General features: G+C 44.4%; 1 protein-coding gene and 1 long non-coding RNA gene across 3 annotated transcripts in view; one reads left to right on the top strand and one right to left on the bottom strand.

The window, feature by feature from the left end:
- Positions 1 to 3,107: 3,107 nt before the first annotated feature.
- LOC139434476 (uncharacterized) lies at positions 3,108 to 4,970 on the bottom strand. 2 transcript variants are annotated; one of them, XR_011643820.1, is made up of 5 exons: positions 4,748 to 4,970; positions 4,502 to 4,584; positions 4,306 to 4,397; positions 3,491 to 4,012; positions 3,108 to 3,193 (listed from the first exon to the last, which is right to left on the bottom strand). It is a non-coding gene; the product is annotated as an uncharacterized lncRNA (long non-coding RNA). The 2 variants fall into 2 exon arrangements; XR_011643819.1 differs by lacking the exon at positions 4,306 to 4,397.
- Positions 4,971 to 7,742: 2,772 nt separating this feature from the next.
- The window catches only part of LOC139434377 (NMDA receptor synaptonuclear signaling and neuronal migration factor-like), a 35,083-nt gene continuing 15,286 nt past the window's right edge, over positions 7,743 to 27,539 (top strand). Inside the window, exon 1 of the mRNA XM_071204242.1 lies at positions 7,743 to 8,013. Coding sequence (XP_071060343.1) covers positions 7,943 to 8,013 — 71 coding nt within the window. The 5' untranslated portion in view covers positions 7,743 to 7,942. The remainder of the gene's footprint in view (positions 8,014 to 27,539) is intronic.

The following is a 27,539-nucleotide window of genomic DNA, read 5'->3' on the forward strand; positions in this document are numbered from 1 at the left end:
GTTTTTTAACGGACGTTGTCTGATTATATAATCATATGTCTGTTGATCTCCAGACTAACAGCAGCATGAGAATAACCTGCCGAAAGTGCCGATGCTCCATGGCGGAGGCTCCGCTAGAAATTGCCGGGATTTGCGTTGTACCCCCTTAATGTCTGACCAATGGTTGAACAGCATTTCCGAGCACATAACTTGTGTTTAAAGTTTATAGTCCGTTTGAGTTTTGCCCGTGTGAACGCAAACCGAACCTTCTGAAAAATGAAACAATGTAACAAACTGTGGTCTGGTGCGCACCAGAGAGCGGACTATGAGGTGTGAACACACCCTTAGTACCGGCTCTTTTGGTGTGAACGCGATCATGAACTAAGTTCGCATGAACCTTTGTGGGAAAAGTACCGCAGTGTGAACGCGGCTATTGTCTTAGTATGTAAATAACACGAGATAATGCTTTAGAAACATGTTACAAAAACATCTCTTGTTTTGGACTGACGATGAGTCAAGAAATGGTAGATAAATGAATACACACATTGAACAGCAGATCATTGGATTGCATTAAAAGAAAATCCATCTGTGTGCATCTGTTGTTGATGGAAACCTTTTCTCAACAACAGAAACTGCTGAGATCTTACATTATCAGTTGTTTATTATAAATACTTAATAATTCCATGTCAAATCTGCCACAAATCCAGATATTGCAATTCCCTGTCCTTTAACTTAAAAATGTTCTGGTAAACTTGCAAGTGTCCAGGATAGAGAGGCGATGGAGAGACATGTGGACAGCTGTTACAGTCATCCTCTATGATGCGCTACACTACCTCGGAGAAGAGGGTTTCCTCAACATGGCAATGCTACACACCTCTTCTGTTGCCTTTATGTGTTCCTGCCACGCCCACAAGATGCCCTGGACACATTCCGCAGTGGCTGGGCAAATCATCCATAAGAGCAGAAGGCCATGTGACCCCAGCTGTGGGAGCTGGGACCAATCCATCACCCAATTCCACTTTCTGATAACATGGAGGTAACTTTGTCCAATTTGTACAACTTCAGTGGTTCCAATAGTCTTGATCCCTCAGCCACTAAAAAACTGAAACTGCTATCCATGCTCTTGCAAACACCTACCAACTCCATTGAAACGTCCCCTGTATTTTCAGCCCAGAGCAGCCTTTTAAGAGAGCAGGTGGCTGTAGAGCCTCAGTTCCCCGTCAGAAAGGGCTATCTGACAGCAAGGTAAAGCGGTGAACATATTTTAACTATCGCAGTTATACTGTATGGCACACGTTTGGATGGGTCAAATGCATAAGAAAGGTTTCCTGCTGAGAAAATGTAATTTATCTTACCATTACGTGTGGGAACAATTCATATTTAGCTGAGTGACTTACAAAAGTGTAGGTTAGAATAAGAGCCATGAACATTTACGAAACACCATGGGCAGTGGTTTAAGGCTTATGTTCCTAGACAAGGAGTTACAGTATGTGAAAACAGAAAGATAATTGAGTAGGAGCATACAGATTTCAAAAGCCACAAGTGCCCACCTTACTGCTGCTGTCTATCAAGATAATTCATACCGCTTTCTATTTCTGTTATGTTTAGGGTGTGGATATTCCTCAGATTGAGTGGGAGAACAGTGGGTTTGCTCCTGATGGCCACTCAAATTCAAATAATTTTTAGTAGTCAATTAAAGCATCACATTTGTTATCTTTGCACACCTGCATGTGTAGGACAGTTGTGTCGGAGTGGAGTAGAAAGCATATCCAAAAGTGGAGCGCACACAGGTTTGTAAGATCAGGAATGTAACATATTAGGTCTTATACTTAATATCATCATACTTTACTTCAATAGCATGTTGGCATTATTTCTAACTGTAAACATACCATTTTCAATGAAGCGGCGAAGATATCCTGATACACGGCGTTTTGTGTCAACTGAACAGTCCTCGTCATCATCATCATCATCATCATCATCATCATCATCATCATCATCATCATCATCATCATCATCATCAGCATCATCATCATCATCATCATCATCATCATCATCATCATCATCGTCCTCATCATCATCATCGTCACGAGGCCAGGTGATGTGCTGAAGAATGCCCTACATTGACAGCCATATAAAATAACAGCATGGTTACCGGACACTAGTGTGAAAAATGTGTCTTAAAATGGGATTAATTTTTCCTCAAGCGAGCCATGTTCGACGAACCTAAACAAAACGAGGAACTAATCATAAAAGATTGATTACAGGCACAATGACTGATACTGGATAAAGATATGAAACCTCTGTCATATAATAGCATTCAAGAAAGGCTTGGATTTAAAAACATTACATGATATGAATATATATTATATACAAAAAGATAAAATTGGACAAATGTACCGCAGGGCTATAATCCACTGCTCCCTCTTGTGGAAATAGCAGGGCCACTGTGTCAGGGCGTTGACTCAGCATGGCCCACATTGGCGTCTCCTTAAGACCACGTCTGAGCTGCTTAATTTGTCTTATGACACGTCCAATGACCTGTCATTGACAATAAGAGACAGAAGGTGGAACACTTTTTATCTCATCCACAGAAATTGCTTTGGGATAAAGTTCTGCATTGTCAATATATCATAACATTTCACGCACAGCATGGATCAACATCTTCTCAAAAAGCCATCTGCGGTTATTTCCGGTAAGGCAAGGGAGGTCCGAGGCGAAGGCCAAGTCCCGGACACTTCTTTTACCCTCATCAGACATTTCGGATTCCCCTTCAAGCTTAAAGACACAGAGGGAAGAGGAAATAGAATGAACAAATGTGTGACGGACGTCGGACACTACACGATGGGTGTAGAAATTCACCACCCCTTTAGCTTTTGTTCCACAATATAATACAGCACACAGAAAAAAATAGCTAAAAGGGTGGAGACTTTCTTGCTTCAGTGTATAAATAAGTGAAGACATAATGGGGTTGGATTGAAAACATACAAGCCTGATTGTTGCCCGGATGTCTAGGTCTGGACAGTCCTCTAGTGTGACAGTGGCAGTTTCAGGACTTCCTCCAAGCAGGACATGAACAACAGCAGGGCTGAGCCCCGACAGGCATGGTCCTCCATGCACGAAGGAGTGTCCCACCATCTCCTGGCCATGATGAACATAGGCTGAGGGCACTAATGGCCTGGCTCTCCATCAAAGAGCCGTGTTCCGTCAGTGTTTGCTGTATAAGAGAAGTTACATTGAAACAAAGTTAAATTAAGTACTACATCCAACACTACCATTGGGTAGTTGTATTTATTTTAACATTCTTATTAAGATTACAATTGTTTTGCCATTGTAGGCATAACATATTTATTATGACTTTTAGAACTTTTAGGGTTAGGTGAACAAAAATATAAAAAAACAACAGAAATGTAGGTTATATTTAAAAAACATTTTAAACACAAGACATGCTCCTGCAAAGCAACTGTAAATAGTTATTTACAATTCATCTTACACAAAGCTGCATTCTACATACCAAAGTTGATGCAAAACCCAGAGTTCAGCTTGTCCATGCAGGTTGAGAAGAAAAAGAGACTAACACCCTCTCCAATGGCTGCATCACCTGTAACCCAATTCAGGGTTTGATATAGACCATTTAAACGGAATTGCATTGCTTGGCAACAGCTTATGTCGATGTTTACCTCAACTGATCAACTGATGACATTCACATACACGGCAACTGGAAATAAACTGGGACACATTTAGAATGTTTAAGTTTACAACTGAAATGGTCTATAGTAAAAGGCAAAAGCAATAGGTTTAAGTTTTCCTAGACTACTATGACATGTAATTGAAGCTCCTTCAAGTCTGCATTTTAAGGGTCGTCCCCATTCAACGTTGGGCTTCTTATAGAAGCAGATTAGTGCAGCGTCCTGTTCCGCAGCGCTGCTTCTAATATCCATGCTGAGAAGTAAGGGATTCTTCGATTCATGAATGCTCAGAACATCATCTCGAAACTGAGATATGGCCCTGGTAGGATCCTGAACAGTGAGCCACTCTAGTAAGAGACAAAATAAAAGTGTTATCAGTTAAGCTTTCACGTCAGACCTGCCTGTAAAGAAAGCCAGCTCTGAGAAATACATTCAGTAGACAGTTCATCAGTTACAGCTCCCTATTTATCAGAATGTACCTTTTGACCTTTCCTTAGCAAGGATACAATTTAAGAAAAGTATTTAATTTAAACCAATAAGGTGTAGACTATGCCATGTTGGATATGCTACTCTTTACTGCACCACCACAGTTTACCCTCCCTAACATTCTTGCCCCACAGCAACCCTGATTAGGACCTACCTTCTGTAACTGCTGCGCTACTTCCGGATGGTCCAGGCATTGCTGCTTGTTCTTCAATGACAGTAATCCTATCCAACACCTCATTTCCTGCACTGCCAACATTCACAACATACTTTTTCTACACTTATATTCTATTTGTTAGACTGATTTAATGTTTTACATCTGTTGGTTATTGAAAAAAGTATATACAATATACCTTTCCCCACATGAAGCAGCATGTGCCTCAATGGAGTCAGCTTGATACAGCCATGCACAGAGGACAGGGCTGCTGCTCTGGTGCTGTGACATTTAAGTGAACAAAAATCAGAGGTCAGCAAGAACCACTGCATTATGTCATAACTGTATTGTCCAACAAGCCATGTGTCCTTACCATGAATTGTGATGTTAGGGCATCTGCGTGTAATGATAATGGAAATGAATTAATTTGTACATGTTATCTTACCCTGCTCACAACTATCCTCCACAGCAGCCAGGTTTTCATCACTGATGTTGCAAGACTTGATGTGTTCTGTCAGGAGCTGCAGTGGAATGGCTGCTCCACACTTCTGGCACGTTGCTTTATGCATGCTACTGAATGCTTCACCCGTTAGTAGCAGTGGAGTTGTGTCGAGTTCTTCTTGCATTGGAGCTTCGAACAAAGTAGATCTGCCCCCCCGGTTTGCAGCCTTTATGATCTTGCCTGTGTAGCCAGTATCATCAGGTTCCACAAGGGTACGTTCGTGTACCCCATCCACCTAGAGAGAACATTTCAATGGGAAAAAAATCCTTTAATGGCTTGATGGATAAATTAACTTGTTTATTTTTATTTAAAAAGTTTACAGTTAGACATGACCTATATGCATTTGGTTGATAACAGAGAATGGCATGCCAAAACACGTTAAACAAAAATGAAAAGAGCAATTCACAGCTCTATTTGGGGAGCATTTAGTCAAAATAAAAGCTGACACCATTTCAAAAATGATGTTGTGATCACATGACTGACAAAGCCGTGCTCTGAAGCCAGAAGTCGGTTTGATTGCATTAGGGCTCTATTGCTTATCCTGTCTGAGTAGCCCGGATGATGCTGCATCGCAATTTTTGACATCGAATTTTACACACCGAATTTTTTGACATCGAATTTTAAACACCGAATTATTTGACGTCGAATTTTTTTCACTTGAATTTTTGGGATCTGAATTTGAACATTCAAATTTTTTTAACTAGAATGTTTACATTTTTATTTCACAAAAAAAATTCAGATTCATGATTTTCAAAGTAATTATTTCCAATGCTATAAATTCGGTGTCTAATAAAATTCGAATACTTCTGTCTCTTGTTTGCTTCCATACAGGGCCGTAAAGTCACGTAGATATTACTCTCATCTATGAAAATCGATAGCCTACTGCTATATTTAACCATATATCGAGCCCGATCGTCAATTTCTAATGTCTTAATGCAATTGTTTGCCTGTCTGGCCTTTGGAATCGGGCTCTTTGAAGAGCCAAAAATCTCCGGTTTTCTTACATTTCTGATCGGATTGGCAAAAACTTCAGAATTTGTATTGAACGCCATTCAAATGACAGCGTTGTTTTCCCCCAAAAGTGGGCGGAGCCGTTATTTTTGCCCGGAAGTGACTCTCACCTATAGCTGGCCCTCTGTGAATGTAGAGAGGGACCAACAAGCTCTCCCGTCTTCACAGAACTCGCAGAGACGGCATTTAACCCTTCACATTCCAACAGAAACGGAACAGGCAGATTCGAATGATTTATTTCTTTGGAAATATTATTTTACATACAATTAAATCAAGTTATTTTGGTAAAACTAATGAAAAATATAACAACAAAAACATATATATATAAAAATATTTTTAAAAAAATGTTGTTTTTTTAATGTTTTCAAATATTATTTCTTAGAATATCTTTGGCCCTCACAGAGGGCCTAGAGGGCCCTGACAGCTCGCCACTGGTTTGTATTGGGCATAGAGGTTTTTCATTGCCAGCTAAATTCTTGCCGGGCAGCAAATTGGTCAGAACCGGCCCTGGTGTCATCCCCACAGCACCCCACATTTGAAACATGTTCCCACGGGAGCGTTGCAGTAATCCAGTCTCGAGGTAACAAAGGCGTTAATAACCCTTTCTAGGTCTTTAAAAGATAACAACAACTTGGTCTTAGCCAATAGTCGTATTTTAAAAAAGCAGGTTTTGACTACGGTGCTGACCTGCTTATCAAATTTAAAAGCGCTATTGAAGGTTCATGACAGAGGGGAGAATGTTTTTATTGAGGGAGCCCAGAATATCAACCGGAGAGGCTGGAGGTTGGGGTCCAAAAAAGATGACCTCGGTCTAGCTCTCGTTGAGGTTGAGGAAAAAAAAGTGAAGCATTGACTTAAATATCTCCTAACATGCTATTTTTAGGCATATATTATGGGTCTCAGATATATAACAATATATAAAAAACATGTCTATGACGTGTTATGCTCTGCTCAAAATACCAAACACATCATGCATTTTAGACATCCCTCATATCCCTCTATTTCAGCCGTGTTAGAGAAGTGCTGATTCTGTGTCTGTAGCTGCTGGCCCCGCCCCCTTTTGAGGACGGCAAGGCAAGCAGTGAGGTCTCCTCTCTGCCTGCAGATAGTCAGCTAAATGCTGCCGTGATTAAATGCCATTTCATGTTCTAAACCACTTCAAGGATTATTTCTGAAACAGTATGGAGCTCAAATGCTTTTTTTCTTGCGGATTTACCACAAGGTGTGTTCCTTTTTTTATTTCCTGCTTTTTTGCACATTCTCTCCATACAGGTTAGCTATTAGCAATGCTTGCTAATGTAAACAAAGACCATATGTCCAAAACACGTCGGGCGTTGTTTCTGATAGCGACGTTTCTGATAGGGCCGTGGGCGTAAAGCCAGCCCACATTTCTGATATTACGTCATATCGGCATCAAATCTGGATCAGCTCCGTTGTACCCCCGTTTTTAGAGATGTGGGTATGGAGGAAAAGAGAGAGGGTTTTATTTTCTGACACTTTGTGAGTTTCCTTTCACACCGGGGACACATTTATGTATAAAATACATCAAAAAGTGCATTGTGCATGGTAGGACACCTTTAATGTATTGGTACTTTTACTCAAGTAAAGCATATTTTTCCACCACTGGCCTTTATTTATACATTTGTTTATTTGGGACAGCGCCCACGGGAACACCATGGCACTGTGTTGCTTGATAAGTGACAATATGCTGCTAGATTACTTAGGGGCTCAAGTGTCCACACCACACATGCAATAAACAGCCCTGTGATGAGCCTGCGTATGCGCTGCTGCTCCTTTTATGGTCTCACACACCGTTCCCTGGGAGATCCGGTGCGCCGTGTGTGTGTGTGTGTGTGTGTGTGTGTGTGTGTGTGTGTGTGTGTGTGTACGTGCGTGTGTGTTCGTGTGTGTTCGTGTTCGGGGGTGAGCAGAGAGAGCAGAGGGAGCACACTACACTCTCTCTCCAGCCTCCAGCAGCGCGTCTCCACAGCCGGATAAATGAAGATGCTCTGAACAGCTTCCTTCGCCTCTCCTCGGATCCGCGAGCAGGTTTCTCTTTCTCCCCCGGTGTCCGCTCAGTCTGCGGAATGCTCCGCGTTTTCTCTCCGGGGTCGTTTCCACTTCAGCATGGGAACTGCGGTGTCCAAAAGGAAGAATCTGAGGAGTGATGCGATATCTTCCGTGGCCACAAAAGTTAGGTGAGTGAGTCCGGGGAGGGCGACGTGGTGGCGGGAGAGGCAGCGCGCTGCATCCGCGCGGAGGCAGAGAACCACCGTGCTCCATCTGTACCTCTATGGTGTTAGACACATGACAGAAGGATGTGGAAGTAGCCTACCAGAAATAAACATACTGCTGAATATTACTAATAATCATAATAATAAATATAATGAAAGTGCATCTATATTTTATTCCTGCATTGAGTAAAAAATACTTATTCTGTGGTGTTTTTTAAAATGTACTCTTGCTCTCGTTTCTTTTCCAAAAAGCATGTTTTACATAAAGTTTAGCTAAATATTAATATAATCTGAATATTAAGCGATTTCACACATATCTCATTCGTTTCAAGCAAACCCTTTTTTATTTAGTCCAGACATGTGTTGCTACTATGAAGGATTACAAAGTTAAGTAACATATTTTAGAGTACAATAAATATGAAATTCAAAATGGTATGTCATTTCTAAATCAGGAAAAGATCTGTTGGATCAAATAGATCAACTTAATGTTAAGTTATTGAAATACATGTCAATAACCCCTATTGTAGATCAAGTCAACAAACATCTTAGGCAGGTGATACCCAATATATGGAAATGTGTGTACTTTTGCTGTCTGGCTTTTAACTTAATAATACAATTCATTTTTTTCTGGTAAAGAATAAGAAGTACAAACAGCCTTCACCACCACCATGCACTTTAACCCACCACTGCAGCCTGAGCATGTATTTCCTTGCTCTCCTTATACCAACTCCCAGCTGAGCTCTGCGATGGACTTTGACTAATTCTCGTGACATTTAGCCCTGCATGTATGAGTCATTAAAGGTCTTGGTGTCAGGGATGTCAGATCAGTGTGTTCTTGGTCCGAAGGCTGCGGGATGACTAATGCTTTGCAGTCTGCGCCCACCTGCTGACCTCAGGAGCCTTCTGCTCCCAGTCATGTGCACACACCTACGTGCTGAGCATAAGCCACACTGCAGTGCAACAAACACACATATTACTCAGTTACAAGTAAAAGTCCAGCATTCAAAGTTGTACATCATGCATACAAGTAAAAAAGTATTAGCATCATCATATACTTTAAGTCCCAAAGGTAAAAGTACTCGTTATGAAGAAAGGAACATTTAACCAGTTAAGCCCCAAGCCTGTTTTTCAGGTCTCAGGCTTGAAAATGACATTCCCAGAACAAATGACCATTATCTTCACTTCTAAAAAGGGGTACATTGCAGCCTTAAATCCATTTACTAAGCCATTGTCCAATACAGTTTAATGTATCCAATATACAATCCAGTGTTAATACTGCACATTAGGGGCCGATATTCCGCATTTGACCGATTATCGGTATCGGCCTTTTTTTTATTATCAAATTGCCGATAAAACTTTGGCTCTGATGTATGGGGGTTATTCCCTATCTTTATTCAAGAGCGTGGTATTTAAATTTGAGAGCATACTTTATTGATTTCTTTCCCTCAAACCCTGTCCTCGCACTCAAATAGTGCCCCCGCACTCAAATAGTGCTGCTTGCGCTTAGATCTGCTCTGCTTCTGCTCAAACTGTACGCTTGCACTCAGATATTATTGCTGCTTACAGATTTCCTGTGTTCCAGCTTAAAACCTTCTCCTCGCACTCAGGCGGGCGAGAGCCGGCTCCCGTCGTTCACTATAGGATCCGCCCCTATACGATCCGCCCCTATACGATCCGCCTCCTTGCTGCGGTCTGCAGCCAGACTCTATTGGTTTCTCTGGCATTCACCACTCTTGTGTACACGAGCAATGTCCCGCCCACAGCGCTATCTGATAGGCTATTACTGTAGTGTCAAACACTGAAGATTTTCCGGGCGGGAGCCAGCCAGAGAGACGGGACCTTCTAGATTACAGGCAGGTGCGAAAGAACGCAGACACAGACGGAGCGTCCACACTACAGCTTAAAAAAAAGCTTGGAGCTGGGCGTGTCTGTAGCTTGGGGGTTTTATTCAAGCAACACGACCAACGACCAATCACATGAATCTCCCGCCCCCGACATACAAAGCAAAAACCCCCGGGGATTTAATGGGAGCAATATATATATAAACTCCCCAAACAGGCGAAAACCTACCAGTTTCCCCCACTGTCTCTGCCACCTCCCTCCATGCCTGGTTCCTCCGGTTTGTATCCCGGTAGGTGAAGAGGGTCTGGTCATACAAAACCGGGTGATTGCTACGGCGATAGTTAGTTTCTCCTCCAACTTTTTTTGAAATATAGAAATGAACGGCGGGATATCTCTCCCAGCTTAGACGCGGTTTGATTGGCTACGGCTTGAGCTGTCAGATTTTCAGAAACGGGATTTGATTGGCTGGCGCTGGCTACGTTGCCTCGCTTTTTCGCCGAACTGAATTGTGGGTAGCATAGCGGTCCGTCTCCGGCGTCTCCGGTTGTTCAACTTCTGATGTCACCCCATTGAAAGTGAATGGGCAGATTGGAGTTGTCGACGCTGTCGACGCTGTAGTGTGGACGGGCCGTGCAGTAAGCAGCAGCGCTGAGCGGCAGAGCCATACAACCGAAGTTCAATAAACATCCCTATCCCCTATGCTGAAGTTGCAAACACACCACGATTTTATGATCCAATTCTATCAGCTTCCCAGTTACACAGGGACACGGGAAGTCAGTCAGAGTTGGGGTGCGTGCAGCGTCTCGCAGCGGAGTTGTGGAGCTGTGGTGCGGAGGAGTGGAGCCTCGCAGTTTGTCAGGTTGATATGTGAAGCTCATTAGCTAGCCAACATGTATCTAGCAAATGTTTAGCAACATATTAGAAGTGAGGCTACTAGAATAACGTTAGGTCTACTCTACTGTAATAGCCTCACTTTTAATAGTTTGCAAAACATTAGCTAGCACTAGTGTTTTGCAGTTGCTAGCAGCTTATTGGGATTTTATGCTAGATGGACAGATATAATAAATGAAGCATTATTGTTAGTTAAGCATGTCAGCCTGCAGCCCCACTTCTTGTCTCTCTCTAACTCATAGCAGATGGCTGCACTAAAGAAAAGGGCTCAGAGAGGAAACCAGTTGTAAGATGTCTAAAAGTTCATTAAACATAATATAGGCTATGCTTAAATGCATTTCAAAGAAGTTGTGTTGGAGTTTGTGTTATTCTACATTTTGACACCAAGATTTTCTGATTTTACTGCAAATGTATATCGGTTCCAAATATCGGTTATCGGTCTCCTTGATTGATACTAATAATCGGTATCGGCCTTGAAAAAGCCATATTGGTCGATCCCTACTGCACATACCCGGCCGCTTTCCCAGCCTTGGCTCTCGGCGTCTCCATTGGCCGCCTTGATGAGCGCAGGTGGGGACAATCTCCAGCTGATTGTGGCGTGTTGTCCAGCTGATCCAGTTGTGAAGTAATCCAATTGTTGTCCGGTGAAAACTATCCTTAATCCATTGTGAGGTGATTCTTACTGTCCAGTTTCACTCGTAGAGTGCGATATGTAATGGCAATTTTATTATTCCAATGTCCTATATCCTTTTGCCATTACTTCACAGGAGGGCTGGAGAGTGATCCAGACGCAGACACGGTCCTTTGGTGCAGTTTGTAATGATATTTATTTAGCGTTTTATGTACCAAGGTTTAATCATAGAGTTGAATGGTTCTGCCGGGCTGGTAGAATCGGTATGCTCTTTCCTCCTGTGTCCTCGTCCTTTCCGGTCACCTATGACCCCTTGTATACACCCTGGCTGGGTCTCACTTCGGTTAAATGGATTCCTTGCTTCCCTCACTTACGTTGTTTCCCTGCGACTAGTCCCTCCCTCCAGGGAAGCACGGAGAGACGCAAGGAAACCACGAGAAGCAGGGCAATTAGTTTTAAGAGCAATGGGACGTCCTTTCCTCCGGAGCGTCACGTGAAGTGACGTCCGTTTGTGATGACGCCGCACAGCTGTTCGTCTGACAGCAGCTCTGTCCCCGTTGTTTTCACAAACACCCCCGCCTACACATTTACTGACACAAACATTTGTATCATCTGTTGTAGACCCAAATACATGAAATAAAATAAGAACTCATTCTCAAAAAAGATAAACGCCATTCTTAAAATGTATAAACGAACACTAGTTTGATTAATATTGATTAGAGTGCACAATAGAAATAAAATAATTGAGAGAAGAAAAAGAGATATCTATCAAAACCCAGTTAGATTAACATTCATTGGACTGCACACTTTGTTTGTTTGTGTGGATATGTAGCACATTAACATTTTAAATATACTTAGTGACTGACTGAAAGGAAATGACAATAAATGAAAATGTAAAACCAAAAAAGCGATCATGAAAATGTTTCCAAAAAATGAATAAACCACTTTGTTGTTCAGATATATGCCGTTCCTGCTGGGCCAGATCTGCACTGAGCATCTCCCTCGGGACCGTGAGGGGCTCCTCTCCTCGTTGAGAAACCTTTTTTAATCACCGTAGGGACATTCAGGTGTTGTAGCAGCAACAGCAATAAGAATGAACAACACAGGACAGGTCACATAAGGATATAAGAATAACATATATACGTATAAACAGAACAACAGTAAGGTGAACTAAAGACAGTTCTGGCCCTAGATGTTTACAATGATTGTGAAAGTGAATTACATTATGTCCAGCCTGTTTGTAATGAATATAAATATATGTATACATATATATGACTATGTACAAATATACAGTCATGAAGTAAATGGATAATTACAAATGAATATGAAGAAATATGAGACCAGTTTAAAGTGCAACAATCTAATATAAAGCACAGTCCAAAATAAGTGGAAAGCAGTGCAGGTCCATGCTGCACAACACTTCACAATGAACACTATACAAGAATATATTAGGATGTCACACATCATTTTACTAGCTGCAACATTAATAGTGATTCTAACTACTTTTACTTTTGGTACGTTACTTTACTTGTAACAGAGTGGTATTGCTTATTTTACTGACTGACGATGATCTTAAGTTTAAAAAAAGTCACAATTCCAGTCGTTGTGCCGTGCCTACTCCTTACCTAGAGCCACACGCTGGCTGTCTGCGTTGCTGGCGCTCGAGGCTGACGGTGCTCTGGAGCACTGCCATCACTCGTTGTCCGGGACTCCTCCTCGCTAGTCACAACGACATCTAGAACAGCATACATGGCTTGTTAATTCCACAAACTACTGCAGCACAATACTAAATAGCAACTCTAGAAAACTGGACGTAAACATGGTATATATGGTGTTAGCAAACAATAAGAAGCAATAACATGACACCATCCCTCTGTCATGGAAAACTGTCAGAGACTCTATGACTCAGCCTCTCATAACGACCTAGTGAGGCTGTCCAACAACATCCTCTCCGACCCACACCATGTTCTGAACAGTGAGTATGAACTGCTACCATCTACTCGGAGATACAGGGTCCCACCATTCAATAAGGTCAGACTGAAGCATCCTTTGTGCATCAGTCAGTCCTCACAGTGAACACAGAGCTGATCCCAGATCAGATGCACGCTGAAGGCTTTGAGCAGCCTTTCTCTCACTGATTGTGCTGTCATGTTAAATGTTTGTTGTTTGTGTCTGGATATTTGTCTGTTGATGTTGGACATGGAGCTGCTGTGACGCAAGTCACATTTCAGACCTGATCTGACAAATAAAGTAATGTCGTGTCGTATCGTAATAGCTCTAGCTAATGCTATCTGTGCTAACCGTAGCTCTTCAGGGCTCCATAAAAGCATGGGTTGTCAAACATAAATGTAAGGATGGGTTTGTTTGTTAGAAATGAGCTTTCCAATAGAAAGCGACACGGCGCTTTCAAGCAAAGAACAGAAAGTTAGAAAAAAAAACGTACCATCCTGCATGGATGCAGGACGCCGTTGCCAAGTCCATGCTTCGTTTCGCGTTGCGCCGTCGAGCTCCCCGCTGTATTTTTTCACCTGCAGCGAGATTGAGTAACGTCTGTACCTCGTCAAATGACCACGGCGTGTTTTTGTTGTTGCTTCCATTTCTTTATGGATTTGTTGACGGTAGCTCGTCTGTTTTAAAAAGAAGGATTGTGACGATTCTCTCTGACCAATCAGCAGTCGACAGTGTTTACGTTACTAGTTTAGCATATTCAGCTCGGTTGTTGGCTCGGTAAGAACCTCGATTTTGGAGGGCCAGAAAAAAGGTGAAAAAGTAGCCCTGACTACCCCTAGTGGAAAAAAGCAAAAAAAAGCGACGTGCGGAAAAGTGCCTTTAGTGTCACTGGGCAAGAGGCTGCCCAGCTAGCAATACAAGGCGTACTTTAGGTATACGGAGGAGACTAATGTTACTGGAAAAGTGTCTTTGCCCGTTACTTGCGTACTCTTGAGCATGAATGATGGATTAACATGTTTGTGCATTGGTTATAATTGTGGCATGGTGTAGCTGGACGTCTTGATAGGCACTTAAACCACAGCAACATTCTCAGTTAGCATCTGAAACTGACACTAACAACCAGCTAAATGCATTGCACTGCAGTTTTGTTGATGAAGATCTGGCAGTGGCTCTGAATTGAGAAGCTCTATAAATGACAGAAAGGACTTTGTGACATGAGAAAGCTAAATGCAGTTAGCGTTCTTCTCTAGAATTAGCATTACCTGTAATATTTCTACAATGTTTATGTCACGTTTGAAAGGGACTGCACAGCACAACAGTTTTCAGTCGTTAATAGATTCCACTCCAGTGAAAATGTGATTTCATGGCCTCTTTCATGCATCACCAGCAGTGTCCTTCCTCATCACGCAGATTAGCTGCAGCCACGCCCCGGGTGCACCATTAGCAACACGACACATGTGCCCCCTCTCTAAAGCACAAACAGAGTCTGAGGAGAAGACCAGATGCCAACATGTTTAAACTGACAGATTACATTATTATTTCCTAATGATGTTTTAGCATGGTGGCCATATTACTGCAGACCTTTATTATTTGATACAGTGAAGAGAAATTGTCCAAAAAACCCAGCATACTAACAACCCAAAAGGTATGAACGTATGAGTATATTGTAAATAAATAAAATGTTATGCAATTTATGCATAACTTGTTAGGCCTTCACATCTATCGCTGGGTATATCACCATTCAGACAGAAACCCAAAACAACTCAGTTAACCCTCTGAAATGTTGACTTTATTTGATCATTTTACATTAAACGTAACGTTCATATTTCACCTTTTGATTTAAGACAAAACACTTTGGCGAGTTACAGCTTAAGTTGTAAAATGCTTAATAAGCACCGTAACTTTCACAATCTGCATTTCTAGGTTGCGAACAGCTGAATGTTGTATTGTGTTAAATGTTGCCGTCGCAAGATATTGTGGGACATTTTCTTCTTTCCTTTCCTTTCGTAAAGGAAGGTCCATTGTTTCCTACCTAAACTAAAGGAGATTATAAAGCCAGGCTGCAGTCGGATAGTTTAAAAATCAGCTCCTAAATTCTAACCCTATCGTCTATCCCTTGACCTCTGAGTGAAAGGTCACGGGGTTAAGGGATAGTGGATAGGAGAATTCAAAAGGACTTAGGAGAAGAGACTGCGGTACTTTAGAGAATCCGAATGCACTTTCACTATCCGACGTGTTTATGATGCGCCAGCAGACGTCCTGAATGTGCGTCTGCTGCTGTGGGGAAACCATGGAAACTACAGTTTTCTATACAGCGGACTACAACATGGATGTTTAATAAGAACGAGGGACTCCTGTGAACTCATCTAGAGACTCTGCACCGTGCTCTGATGCTGCTGCTTTGCTTTATGAACGGGGACAACAGAGAAACATATTCTTCAGGACCAAAGCTGGAATTGAAATAAAAAAGGAAAGTGAAACTTATGCTCGTCCCCCTCTCCCTCCGGTCCACATTAATACCAATGATCCCAATACGTATGATTGTATGAACTAAAGATCTTAAAATCAATACAGATGTATTTATTATAAACGTTAGTCCTTAACATCTATCACTGTGTATATCACCATTCAGACATCTTTTAAAAGTTGAACAAACCCCACAGCTCAGTAAAGACTGAAATGTTGACTTTATTTGATCATTTCAGTGAAAACTAACGTTCATATTTCTCTTTTTGATTATAATACTGATGAACGTTCAGAACAAAGCACTTTGGCAACTTACCACATACATTTTAAAAAGCTTAATAAGCACCGTAACGTTCATGATATAATTTCTCGGTCATAATCGGTTGTTTCCGTGAACGGCCGACTGTTGAGTGACGGCAAATGTTGCGGCTGCAAGGCATTGTGGGGCAGCATTTTCGCTTCTCCTGCCGGTTAGGGAGGTCCAGTGGTTCCTAAGCTAAAGGAGGTTATAAAGGAAGTTTGAAACCTCCTTTCCTATCATTCTCATCATTCTAGAGAATTGGAACGGCTCTTATCATGGCTGCCACTGAGGGACTTCCGGGTCATTTCACTCCTTTAGGAAGGTTCCTCAGCTAAATGGACTATTCGACTTCAGCCCCAGTTTCAAAGCTCCTTTCCTTTCCTTTCGTAAAGGAAGGTCCAGTGTTTCTTAAACTAAAGGAGATTATAAAGGAAGTTTCAAAGCTCCTTTCCTTTCATCCAGAGAATCCAAACAGCTCTCCTCATGGCTTCCACTGAGGTACTTCCAGGTCATTTCACTCCTTTGGAACCTTCCCAAGCAAATCTGGCAATTTGCCCGCAACCATTGTTAACTTTCTCATTGAGAAATTGCATTCAGGGTGTCCCACATTTGTTATTGCAGGTTTGAGATCTGGATTTCAATACCATTCCAATAGTTTATTAGAGTTTGATATAGCAAAGCTAAGTCCAATTTTCTGATTCCTCATTACTCGTTCCCCTTCTGGACTTCTTCTATGGTCCTTTTTAGCTCCTCACGGCGTTGCGCTAGGCCAGCACTTCCTGGCGATAGTGAGGCTGGGTAATTCAATGACTGACGTTTCATCAGCGCCTACATCGTGTGTGTTAACTGATGTCAATTCCAAGTGAGGTCATGGAGGTCACGGTGGTGGATGTTCATGTAGGGTTCATGCCAGTTACTAGATTGTGTCCCCAAAGTTTATTCACCGTTTTTTCTTTTAACTATAAGCACAATCTGCACATTTACAAGTGTTTTAGTTTCCATATGTGTTTTTAAGAAGCTGCCATGGTCTTCTGCAGAATTTAATTCAGCATTCTTGTCTGGCAATTGGGTTGCACCCATGTGTGCAATGCTGAATGTTCCATAACACCGACATATTGATAACCTCTAACAAATCAGAGACTATTTGTAAAGGGTCAATATGTCAAGGCTTGAGAGCAGAGCAGGGGGGACCAACGTGCAGGACACCAACTTAATGCATGCAAGACTAATCACAAGGACAAGACACAGCTGGGGTGGTAAGGCAACACATGAGGACAAAGGTGAACCAGGAGGGAGACACAGAGACAGGAAGACACACAGACACAACACGGGGAGTGGACACTTCAAAACACAACGGGAAAACAGACAGACTGTGAACAAAGTCACCTGCTGACCTGCAGTGATGAACACACACACACACACACACACACACACACACACACACACACACGCACACGCACGTGCACGCACGCACACACACACGCACGCACACACACGCACACACGCACACACGCACGCACACACACACACACACACACACACACACACACACACACACACACACACACACACACACACACACACACACACACACACACACACACACACACACACAGAGACAAAGGATTTAGAGTAGAAGTCAAACTAAATGTTCCGTGACAAGATGGTAAAGGTTTTCTCCTTTAACACCATACACGTGGGTGTTAGTGTGTTCTTTAGTTGTTTCAGAAGTGTCTTGAGTTTTTACAGCTACACTCTCATAACTTACCAGCTCCCCGGAGAAACATATAATGGTCGTTTACTCAAAACGATAGACGAGTCTCTTCGGATGACACACTTTACACATGTTTCTTTCCCCGCAGCGCATACTGATGAGCCCACTGACATGGGGTATGGGTAATGGGCTGACTCCTGGCCTTTGTTGTCAAAGGAGTGTAGAAGGGCAAGTGTCTCTAATGAAGTCCTAGCCAGCCATCCTTCCCAGTGTGTGGTGCAGGGAGACAGTCAGTGATTATGGGGGCGGTGAAGCATCCATCGTGCTGTGTACATCTCAAGTAGTCAGGTCAGTTCTATATTTACAGCCCACAGTGACTCTCACATTCTGAACAGCAAGCCATACCCTCAGTCCGCAGACCCTCCACACTGACACAACGGATTAGGTTCGTTAAAAGCAGTAATACAAAGTTTAAATAGAAAATATTATCAACTAACCTAATACAGTTATGTGAAATCTGTTGATATAATAATTAAACATTTTTAGGATTGTATTTTCACAAGGATTCTATTGTTTTTGTTTATTTTTGTATTTTCTATTGTTTTGCACGACACATACATGACAAGCTTTACACTTTTGTTCAACAGTCTGATTTAATAACAGCTCATGGCTCCCTGTTACAGAGAGGTGAGCAGTGACTATTGTTCTGACTAATTATGGTCTGTTTCGCCCCCAAGTGAGCGGATGGAGCGTGGAGGGCACAGCGGGGGCGACCCTAACCACCTCCTTCAGCTGGAGCGCATCACGATGACACAGGCAGTCACACACTTCATGACAACACAGCCCCTTACTCATAATCACTCTCAGAATACAACAATGATGTAACCCTAACCCGACGTTATATATTTATAAAGTTATAGCCATAGCCATGAATGTTAGCATGCACAGCCTTTACTTCACAGTGTGCGTCATCATTACACATCCTAACACCTCTATATCCGTACCCTGCACCACCTCTATATCCGTACCCTGCACCACCTCTATATCCGTACCCTGCACCACCTCTATATCTGTACCCTGCACCACCTCTATATCCGTACCCTGCACCACCTCTATATCCGTACCCTGCACCACCTCTATATCCGTACCCTGCACCACCTCTATATCCGTACCCTGCACCACCTCTATATCCGTACCCTGCACCACCTCTATATCCGTACCCTGCACCACCTCTATATCCGTACCCTGCACCACCTCTATATCTGTACCCTGCACCACCTCTATATCTGTACCCTGCACCACCTCTATATCTGTACCCTGCACCACCTCTATATCCGTACCCTGCACCACCTCTATATCCGTACCCTGCACCACCTCTATATCCGTACCCTGCACCACCTCTATATCCGTACCCTGCACCACCTCTATATCTGTACCCTGCACCACCTCTATATCCGTACCCTGCACCACCTCTATATCCGTACCCTGCACCACCTCTATATCCGTACCCTGCACCACCTCTATATCCGTACCCTGCACCACCTCTATATCCGTACCCTGCACCACCTCTATATCTGTACCCTGCACCACCTCTATATCCGTACCCTGCACCACCTCTATATCTGTACCCTGCACCACCTCTATATCCGTACCCTGCACCACCTCTATATCTGTACCCTGCACCACCTCTATATCCGTACCCTGCACCACCTCTATATCCGTACCCTGCACCACCTCTATATCCGTACCCTGCACCACCTCTATATCCGTACCCTGCACCACCTCTATATCCGTACCCTGCACCACCTCTATATCCGTACCCTGCACCACCTCTATATCCGTACCCTGCACCACCTCTATATCCGTACCCTGCACCACCTCTATATCCGTACCCTGCACCACCTCTATATCCGTACCCTGCACCACCTCTATATCCGTACCCTGCACCACCTCTATATCCGTACCCTGCACCACCTCTATATCTGTACCCTGCACCACCTCTATATCTGTACCCTGCACCACCTCTATATCTGTACCCTGCACCACCTCTATATCCGTACCCTGCACCACCTCTATATCCGTACCCTGCACCACCTCTATATCCGTACCCTGCACCACCTCTATATCTGTACCCTGCACCACCTCTATATCCGTACCCTGCACCACCTCTATATCCGTACCCTGCACCACCTCTATATCTGTACCCTGCACCACCTCTATATCTGTACCCTGCACCACCTCTATATCTGTACCCTGCACCACCTCTATATCCGTACCCTGCACCACCTCTATATCTGTACCCTGCACCACCTCTATATCCGTACCCTGCACCACCTCTATATCTGTACCCTGCACCACCTCTATATCTGTACCCTGCACCACCTCTATATCCGTACCCTGCACCACCTCTATATCTGTACCCTGCACCACCTCTATATCCGTACCCTGCACCACCTCTATATCCGTACCCTGCACCACCTCTATATCCGTACCCTGCACCACCTCTATATCCGTACCCTGCACCACCTCTATATCCGTACCCTGCACCACCTCTATATCCGTACCCTGCACTCAGTGGCGTTTTTACATGTACAAAATTGGTGGGGCACAACAAACTTAGATGTCTATAAGCTTCTGCAGTGAGGTTCATGGCTGGTGAGGCTCTGGCACTGACTCTTCAGGTTTACAAATATTATATTTTGATCTAAATCAAAATATAATATTTTTTTCAAAACCTTTTTTTTGTCTGATGCTTCAATTAATTTTAAACAGACAGTTCAACAGAAGGATACCCAAAAAATGTAATTTTATCATTTAAATATTGGATTGTTCTCTCTTAGTAAGATCCCATTTTCAATAAAATTGCGGTCTTACCTTGACATGAAGATGAAGTCCATTTGCCTATCCCTCTGGACAACAATCTCTATTACTTTTTTGTAAAAGTCCTCTTTATCTTCTTGTAGTTTCAAAAGTCTATAAAATTATGAAAGTAGGGTAGACATGTGGATATTATCCGGCTGAACAAAACGTGCATTTATCTAACAGCTACGTTTCCCACCAGTGGCGGCTCCAGAGTATTTTTGTTGGGTAATCTATGGTAGGGCTAACCCATACAGCGGGGGGGCTCAAGTCAGTATTTGCAATGTAATTACATACACGCTCCCCTTGACAGTGAAACGCCAAGCGTGAGGTTTACATTATTTCCATCTCAATCCAAATTGAACTGTATGAAATAAAAAGGCACATTTGTCTTGTAGTAAATAAAAAGGGCGACCTGGAGCCAATCCTGCAATCTCCCCACAAGTGAAAGAGTTGACATGCTGAAAACCCAACCCCTGCAGGGGGGTCTGGGGGATTCTCACCCAGGAGATATTTTGAAATACTAACATGAAATACACATTCTGGTACTCTCTTGAGAAGAAAAATAAATAAATCTATTACTACACGACATTTTTAAAAAAATGAATGCCTTTTTTGTTTTTTGTAACTGTGACGGAGGTGATCTTTGGGGCCATAGATCTCGGCCTCCGTTACGAATTGTGTAGCTTTGTTGGTGGCGAAATGTATGTAGTGTGTGCATCTGTATGTGTTTTAGTTTGTCTGTCTTTGCTGGTTTTATGTAGAAAAGTGTTCCCCTTCCCCCATGTCTGTTGCTGTGGATTGTGTGCACCTGGTGCCCTGTGTTGTCTCCTTCCCCCCCACCTGTGTCTAATTGCTGATTAGTGTGTGTGTGTGTCTTTAGGCTCTGTTTCCCTGTCTGTTAGGTGGCTGGTAGTGTGGTGTGAGATCCCTGTGGTTGGTGACGGTGTGCACATGTTCAGCAGGATTGAGGCTGTGAATCATTGTGTCTGATTTATTAAATGCCCACACCGGGTTATATTTTTGGACGTTCTGCCTCTGCCTCCTTGCTTGGTCGGGCCGCTCAATTGTTAGCTTCACAGTTACTTTGTTCTGAAAGCTGGACCTGCTGCTCCTCACAGAGAGAAGAGAGAAGAGGCTGTGTGAATTACTTTTCAGTGTGGATAAGGGCGGATAGCCCCCATCAGACCTGGCGCCAGAACAAATCTAAAGGGAGGGCATATGATTTTCATGGGAGGGCACACAAAACCGCCACGTGCTGCGGCACAATATATCAAACAGCAAGGCCAACGGCATTACGTAAAGACGCACACTTATCACAAATACATACACAAATAAAGGGCAACATAGAAACCACTTTGAAACATTGTGTGCGTGGCAGCACACACACTGGTAAATCACGAGCAAGGCACACTGGTTACGGATGGCAGCTTCCTCATCGCTGCACTCGGAGAGAAATAGTAGAGACGGAGACGGAGACAAACCCCATAGTCCTCAAGCTCTGTGATTGGAGAGTGTGCTCCGAGGGTTACGCCGATTCTCGAACAGCACTTGAAATGGGATGGAACCACGGCAGACTGTCCAAAACTGGATTTGAACGGGTCCACCGCGTCCCCCCTCCCCCACCCCGTCCCCAGAACTACACATGCTGGCTATTCTGTTTCGCAACATGTTCTCTATGGCATGTCTCTACTGGGAGTTGTAGTTTTAAAAGACGTTTTCGTATTTCCCATAATAAGAAGTTGCCAGTATTAAACTGTGTACATCCCTGGAGGTTTAGGGGACAGGAAACACTCACATTTAAAACATATAATTAATAAATGGGTGATAATTGCTTGTGCCCATTATGGGCAGTATTACTATATATACCCACATGCCAGCTAAGGTCAAAAGAGCTTTATTTAACAGCTGGTCTTATGTGTGTGACCCCTGTGATAACATTACATTACATTAATTGATAAGCCTGAAACATGCACTTGTCAAGGTTCAGAGGCACATTGTGCAAATATGGCAGTAGCCATCGATCAGCTTAAGATAAGATATACTTTATTGATCCCAAGTTGGAACATTTGCGTTACATCAGCATGTGTAACAGTTAAATATGCAGTTGTGTTTATTTGTAAATCATTTGGTATAATCACATAAATTCTGTGTTTTATATTTAACAATTCTGTGTTCTTTATTTATTGATTGTTCAATACCTGACAAGGCCGGAGATGAAATATCTACATACATCTTATAAGAGTATAATACATTATGTATAATATCAGTTACAATAAGTGCTTCAACATAGTTAACATTGCTGGAGGTATGCACACATATTGATGGATGTCTTCTAATGCACTATTGAGGAACCTGCGACCCAAGTTCTCATTCATAACACTCGTTCGATGTCTCACTATGGGATGCGCCTCATCGCGGAGAAAACAGAAGCATCAATCTCATTACGCCAATCCTGATTGGCTGGTGATCTTGACGTCAGCGTCAGGGGAAATCACCCCCTATAAGTAGCTTGCGCCACGACGCATGCGTCATTCAAACACCTCTTCTCGCTTCAGAGCACATCTCACAGTAGCTTCACTGTCCACAGACTGAACCCAAAATACCATTTCGGTCGCTTCGCAGGAAGACGGTAGTACTAACGCCGTTAGTACTTGGGAAAAAATCGACCTCGTCCTTCTCTACGAGAAAGTAAGGTAGGTCCGATTTTTTCAAGCTAGCAACACACCTGTTGCTAGCTCGCTCCCTCACCGACACCACGGTAGCGAGGACGTGTTTTATTTTCTCTTCCCCACGGAGGGGAAAAGGATTAAAAGAGGAGCATACTGCCACACCAGTCAGTATTCTCCGGGATTAAAAGACCCACACCGTCCTCTTTCCCCGGATTAAGGACGAGGTGGTAATACCTTTTTTTCCCGTCCCACCTGTCGAGAGCGGGCCCTCTCCACGCCACGAGGCGAACAAGATGGACGCCCCTCTCCCTCACACCAGAGGAGTCAGGGACTCTGTGGCTCGACTCTGCGGCTGCGGGTTGAAGATCTCGGGCACAGACACACACCAGGTCTGTTCGTCCTGCCTCGGGCTGGAACACGCCCGAGGCGCTATCGACAACCCCGGCTCATGCGGACATTGTGTCCGCTTCACTGTCAAGAGCCTCCGCCGACGGCTAGCTCGACAAGCTAGCCTGTCGGAACAGGACCCCCCCATGTCCATGGACCCACCGGCCGGCAGTCAAGACACGGGGGCGTCTGCCACAGAGAGCGAACCCCTCTCCGTGTCGGTCTAGGGCTCATTGTCAGCGATGGCCTCAGAACCGGAATCCCGCGCCCTGACAGGCCCATGCGCAGTGCCGGCTGGGGTCGTGAAGGCTCCACCGGCACGCGCAGGCGCAGTGCCGGCTGGAGCTGTAAGGGCTCCACCATCACGCGCATGTGCAGTGCCGGCTGGAGCCGTAAGCGTGACATCTCAGCTGGCTCTAAGGAGCATACAGCAGGAGATACTCACGATGTCTGCCTGGGCTTCTCAAAACAGTTATACTTTATCTGTTTTCACAAGCCCAGAGAGAGTCAACCCATATTCTGGAAAGAAGGGTTTTATCTATAATGCCCGCCGAGCAGAGTCAGATTACGCAGACAAATGTCCTCGTAAAGCACCCGCTCAACATGGGTCTCATAATAAAACTAAACCCTGCGCGCCACGGCGTGCGGAGAGTATTGGTTATTGTGTAATGCGTAGTGGCACTACACCCGACTTTTCTAGTGCGGTACGCGCCTACGGGTGCTGTCTTTTCACGGAAGGTGGTCACCACGGACGCAGGTCAGATAGGCTGATAGGATATCTACGAAGGTCGCCCGGTGAGGGGTCTCTAGAGCAGAGACCTCCAGCGGGCGCACGTAAATTACCCGGAGCTTTTAGTGGTGTTCCCCACCCTAAAACGCTTCCTGCCTTCTCTCAGAGGACACCATGTCCTCGTGAGGACAGACAACACGATATCGTGTATGAACCGCCAAGGGAGGTTGCGTTGTCTCCAGTCACACACACTGGCACACAAACTGATCCCTTGGAGCGGCAGACGTCTCCTCTCTCTGAGAGCGACACAGGTACCGGGAGTGATGCACCTCGGGACAGAACTACTGTCCAGAGGTGCACCACTCTGCAGACTGGACTCCTCATCCAAGGATCGGGAGTCCGCTGTGGGTGCGTTACGGCGGAGCCGCGTTAAATCAGTTCGCATAAAGAAAAAATGCTCAATGACAGCTGTTCTCTTTAATGCACGATTTAAACGCACTGTTAGGCGGGGACACACTCGTACACGATTGACCTCCGGGTCCTCTGTGCGTGTTCCCACCCCTGGCTCTGTTACCCCCAACTCTGGCCAGAGTGAAGGAGCAACGCCACACACTTACTCTGATGTTTCCGCCCTAGCCCGCAACGTACGGGCTGGTGGAGATATATCAGCTGTTGTGCGGGCAGCCGTGGCAGCCCCCACCACGCAGGGACAGATTGTCTCAGGCGGGGGGGGCGATCCTTCACCCACGCCCAGAGCGCGGGGCACTATGGGCCTGACCCGTGAGTGGTACAATCTGAATACAGTGGGACTCCCTCAGAAGGTGATAAACACTATTCAGAGTGCGAGAGCTTCCTCCACCAGGTCTCTTTACGACTGTAAGTGGAGGGTGTTTGAGGAGTGGTGCCTTCAAGAAGGACACATCTCTTTTCAATGTCCTGTCGGGGTGATTTTATCATTCCTACAGGACTTGATCGATAAACACAGAGCTTTCTCCACGATCAAGGTGTACCTGGCTGCTATTGCTGCATGCCATGTGGGCTTTGAGGGTAAGACGGCTAGCCAACATCCTTTGGTTTGCCGTTTTATGAAGGGAGCGCGCAGGCTCCTCCCTGTCTCCAGGTCGCTGGTGCCCTTATGGGACCTGGCAGTGGTTTTAAATGGGCTCAGAATGACCCCATTTGAACCCCTGGAAGGAGCTGACATGAAACATCTGTCACTCAAGACAGTGCTGTTACTGGCCCTGGCATCCGCTAAGCGGGTCAGCGATATCCATGCACTGTCTGTACATCCCTCATGCACTCAGTTCGCCCCAGGGCAAACGAGAGTGTTGTTGAAGCCCAACCCTGCCTTTACACCAAAGGTGGGTTCGTGTACCCCGATTGACATTGAGGCATTTCCTCCGCAGCTGGTTTCCTCCGGGGAGCAGCAGCAGGATCTGTTGTGTCCAGTCCGGGCTTTACACACATATATGGACAGATCAAAGGAGCTTCGTCTTAATGACAAACTCTTCGTGTCCTGGGCTAATCCTCACAAGGGCAAGCCTGTTACTAAGCAACGGCTATCCCACTGGATCGTGGAGGCGATTACTTTGGCCTATACGAGTCAGAATTTGCAAGCAGCTTCGGGTCTACGGGCTCACTCGACTCGGGGCCTGGCTACATCCTGGGCTTTGTTCAACGGTGTTTCCATCCAAGACATCTGTGCAGCGGCAAGCTGGTCTTCGCCGCTCACTTTTGTCCGCTTTTACAGGCTAGACGTCTCCACTCCAGCGTGGCCCGAGCAGTGCTGGGCACCTTGTTGAGTCGGGACTCCACCTGTTAAATTCTGGTTGATTGGTGATTTTCGAGATAAGCTCGTCTGGCAATACGGGAGCTACAATATCCCATAGTGAGACATCGAACGGAGTGTTATGAATGAGAACTATAGGTCAGAGTCCTGCACGGGTCTGATTTTCAAGACCCGCTCCCGCCCCGCACCCGCGACGTGCAATACCGAACCCGCCCCGCTACCCGCACATATTTCCAATTAGTTCCGCAACCCGACCCGACCCGTCGGCACAAGATCCGCGACCCGACCCGAACCCGCATAGCCTATATATGAGCAGTGAAAACGTGCAATTATTAACACACGCAGTTGCATATTTGTCTCAAAAAGCGTGGGATGTTGGTTATTTTCTCCATCTAGGTGATGACACCAAAAGTCTCCCAGACGTTGGATTTCGCTCTTGAGGAAGTGTTATTGAAAATGCTGTATTCTCCGCTAGAGAGCTTCACCTCAGCCATTTCGAATGTGGCGCGCACAGTAGTGATGTGTCTTTTAAGTGAACGACGGGAGCCGGCTCACGCCCGCGAACGAGCCGTTTTTTGTTTTGTTTTTGCGGAGGGATCTAGATCGGCATGAAGGCACATTATGCAATGTGCACATTATCCCGCTTATTACACATGGCCACATTCTCAACAAAGTAACGACATGACTCCCAATATTAATTTAAATGCTTTTATGGATTTAGAAAATGATTTTGTTGATTTAAAAAAAAAATTTATGTATTGATTTAAATTGACATGCATCCGCTAAGAAAAGTAGTCCGTTGTTACTGTTTGAACTAACGTAGCAACGGCAGGAACTGCTTCGATAGTGTTTTTGAGGAGCTTTTTGATTACAGATTTGAAAACATCGTTGCTTGCTTTAAATGTAGCACAATTCATGATGTCAAACCTTGGAGAGTATCTAGATATCCCTGCCCTAATGCCAAAGGAACTGGCAACTGAATGTGTCGCCGTTTGATGTCTATGTCTGGACCGCTGCGTAAAAAGGAGGGTTTCTGCCCCATTACTTCTCTTCTACTTCTATAAGAATAAAACACGGAGGACGGAGATCTCTTTTTGTCCCCCTCTTCTGAGAGCCCATCAGCTGATCTCAGAGCACGCTCCCCTCTCCTGCAGGGGGGCGTGGTCAGCTGCAGCTCACAGAATCAGCCCCCTGCAAAAACAGGGCTGGAAAGAGCGAAATGAGGGATGGCTAAAATGCAGGATGTTTTTGGTATTTT

The sequence above is a fragment of the Pseudochaenichthys georgianus genome, chromosome 9 (genome assembly GCF_902827115.2).
Source record: "Pseudochaenichthys georgianus chromosome 9, fPseGeo1.2, whole genome shotgun sequence".
NCBI lineage: Eukaryota > Metazoa > Chordata > Actinopteri > Perciformes > Channichthyidae > Pseudochaenichthys > Pseudochaenichthys georgianus.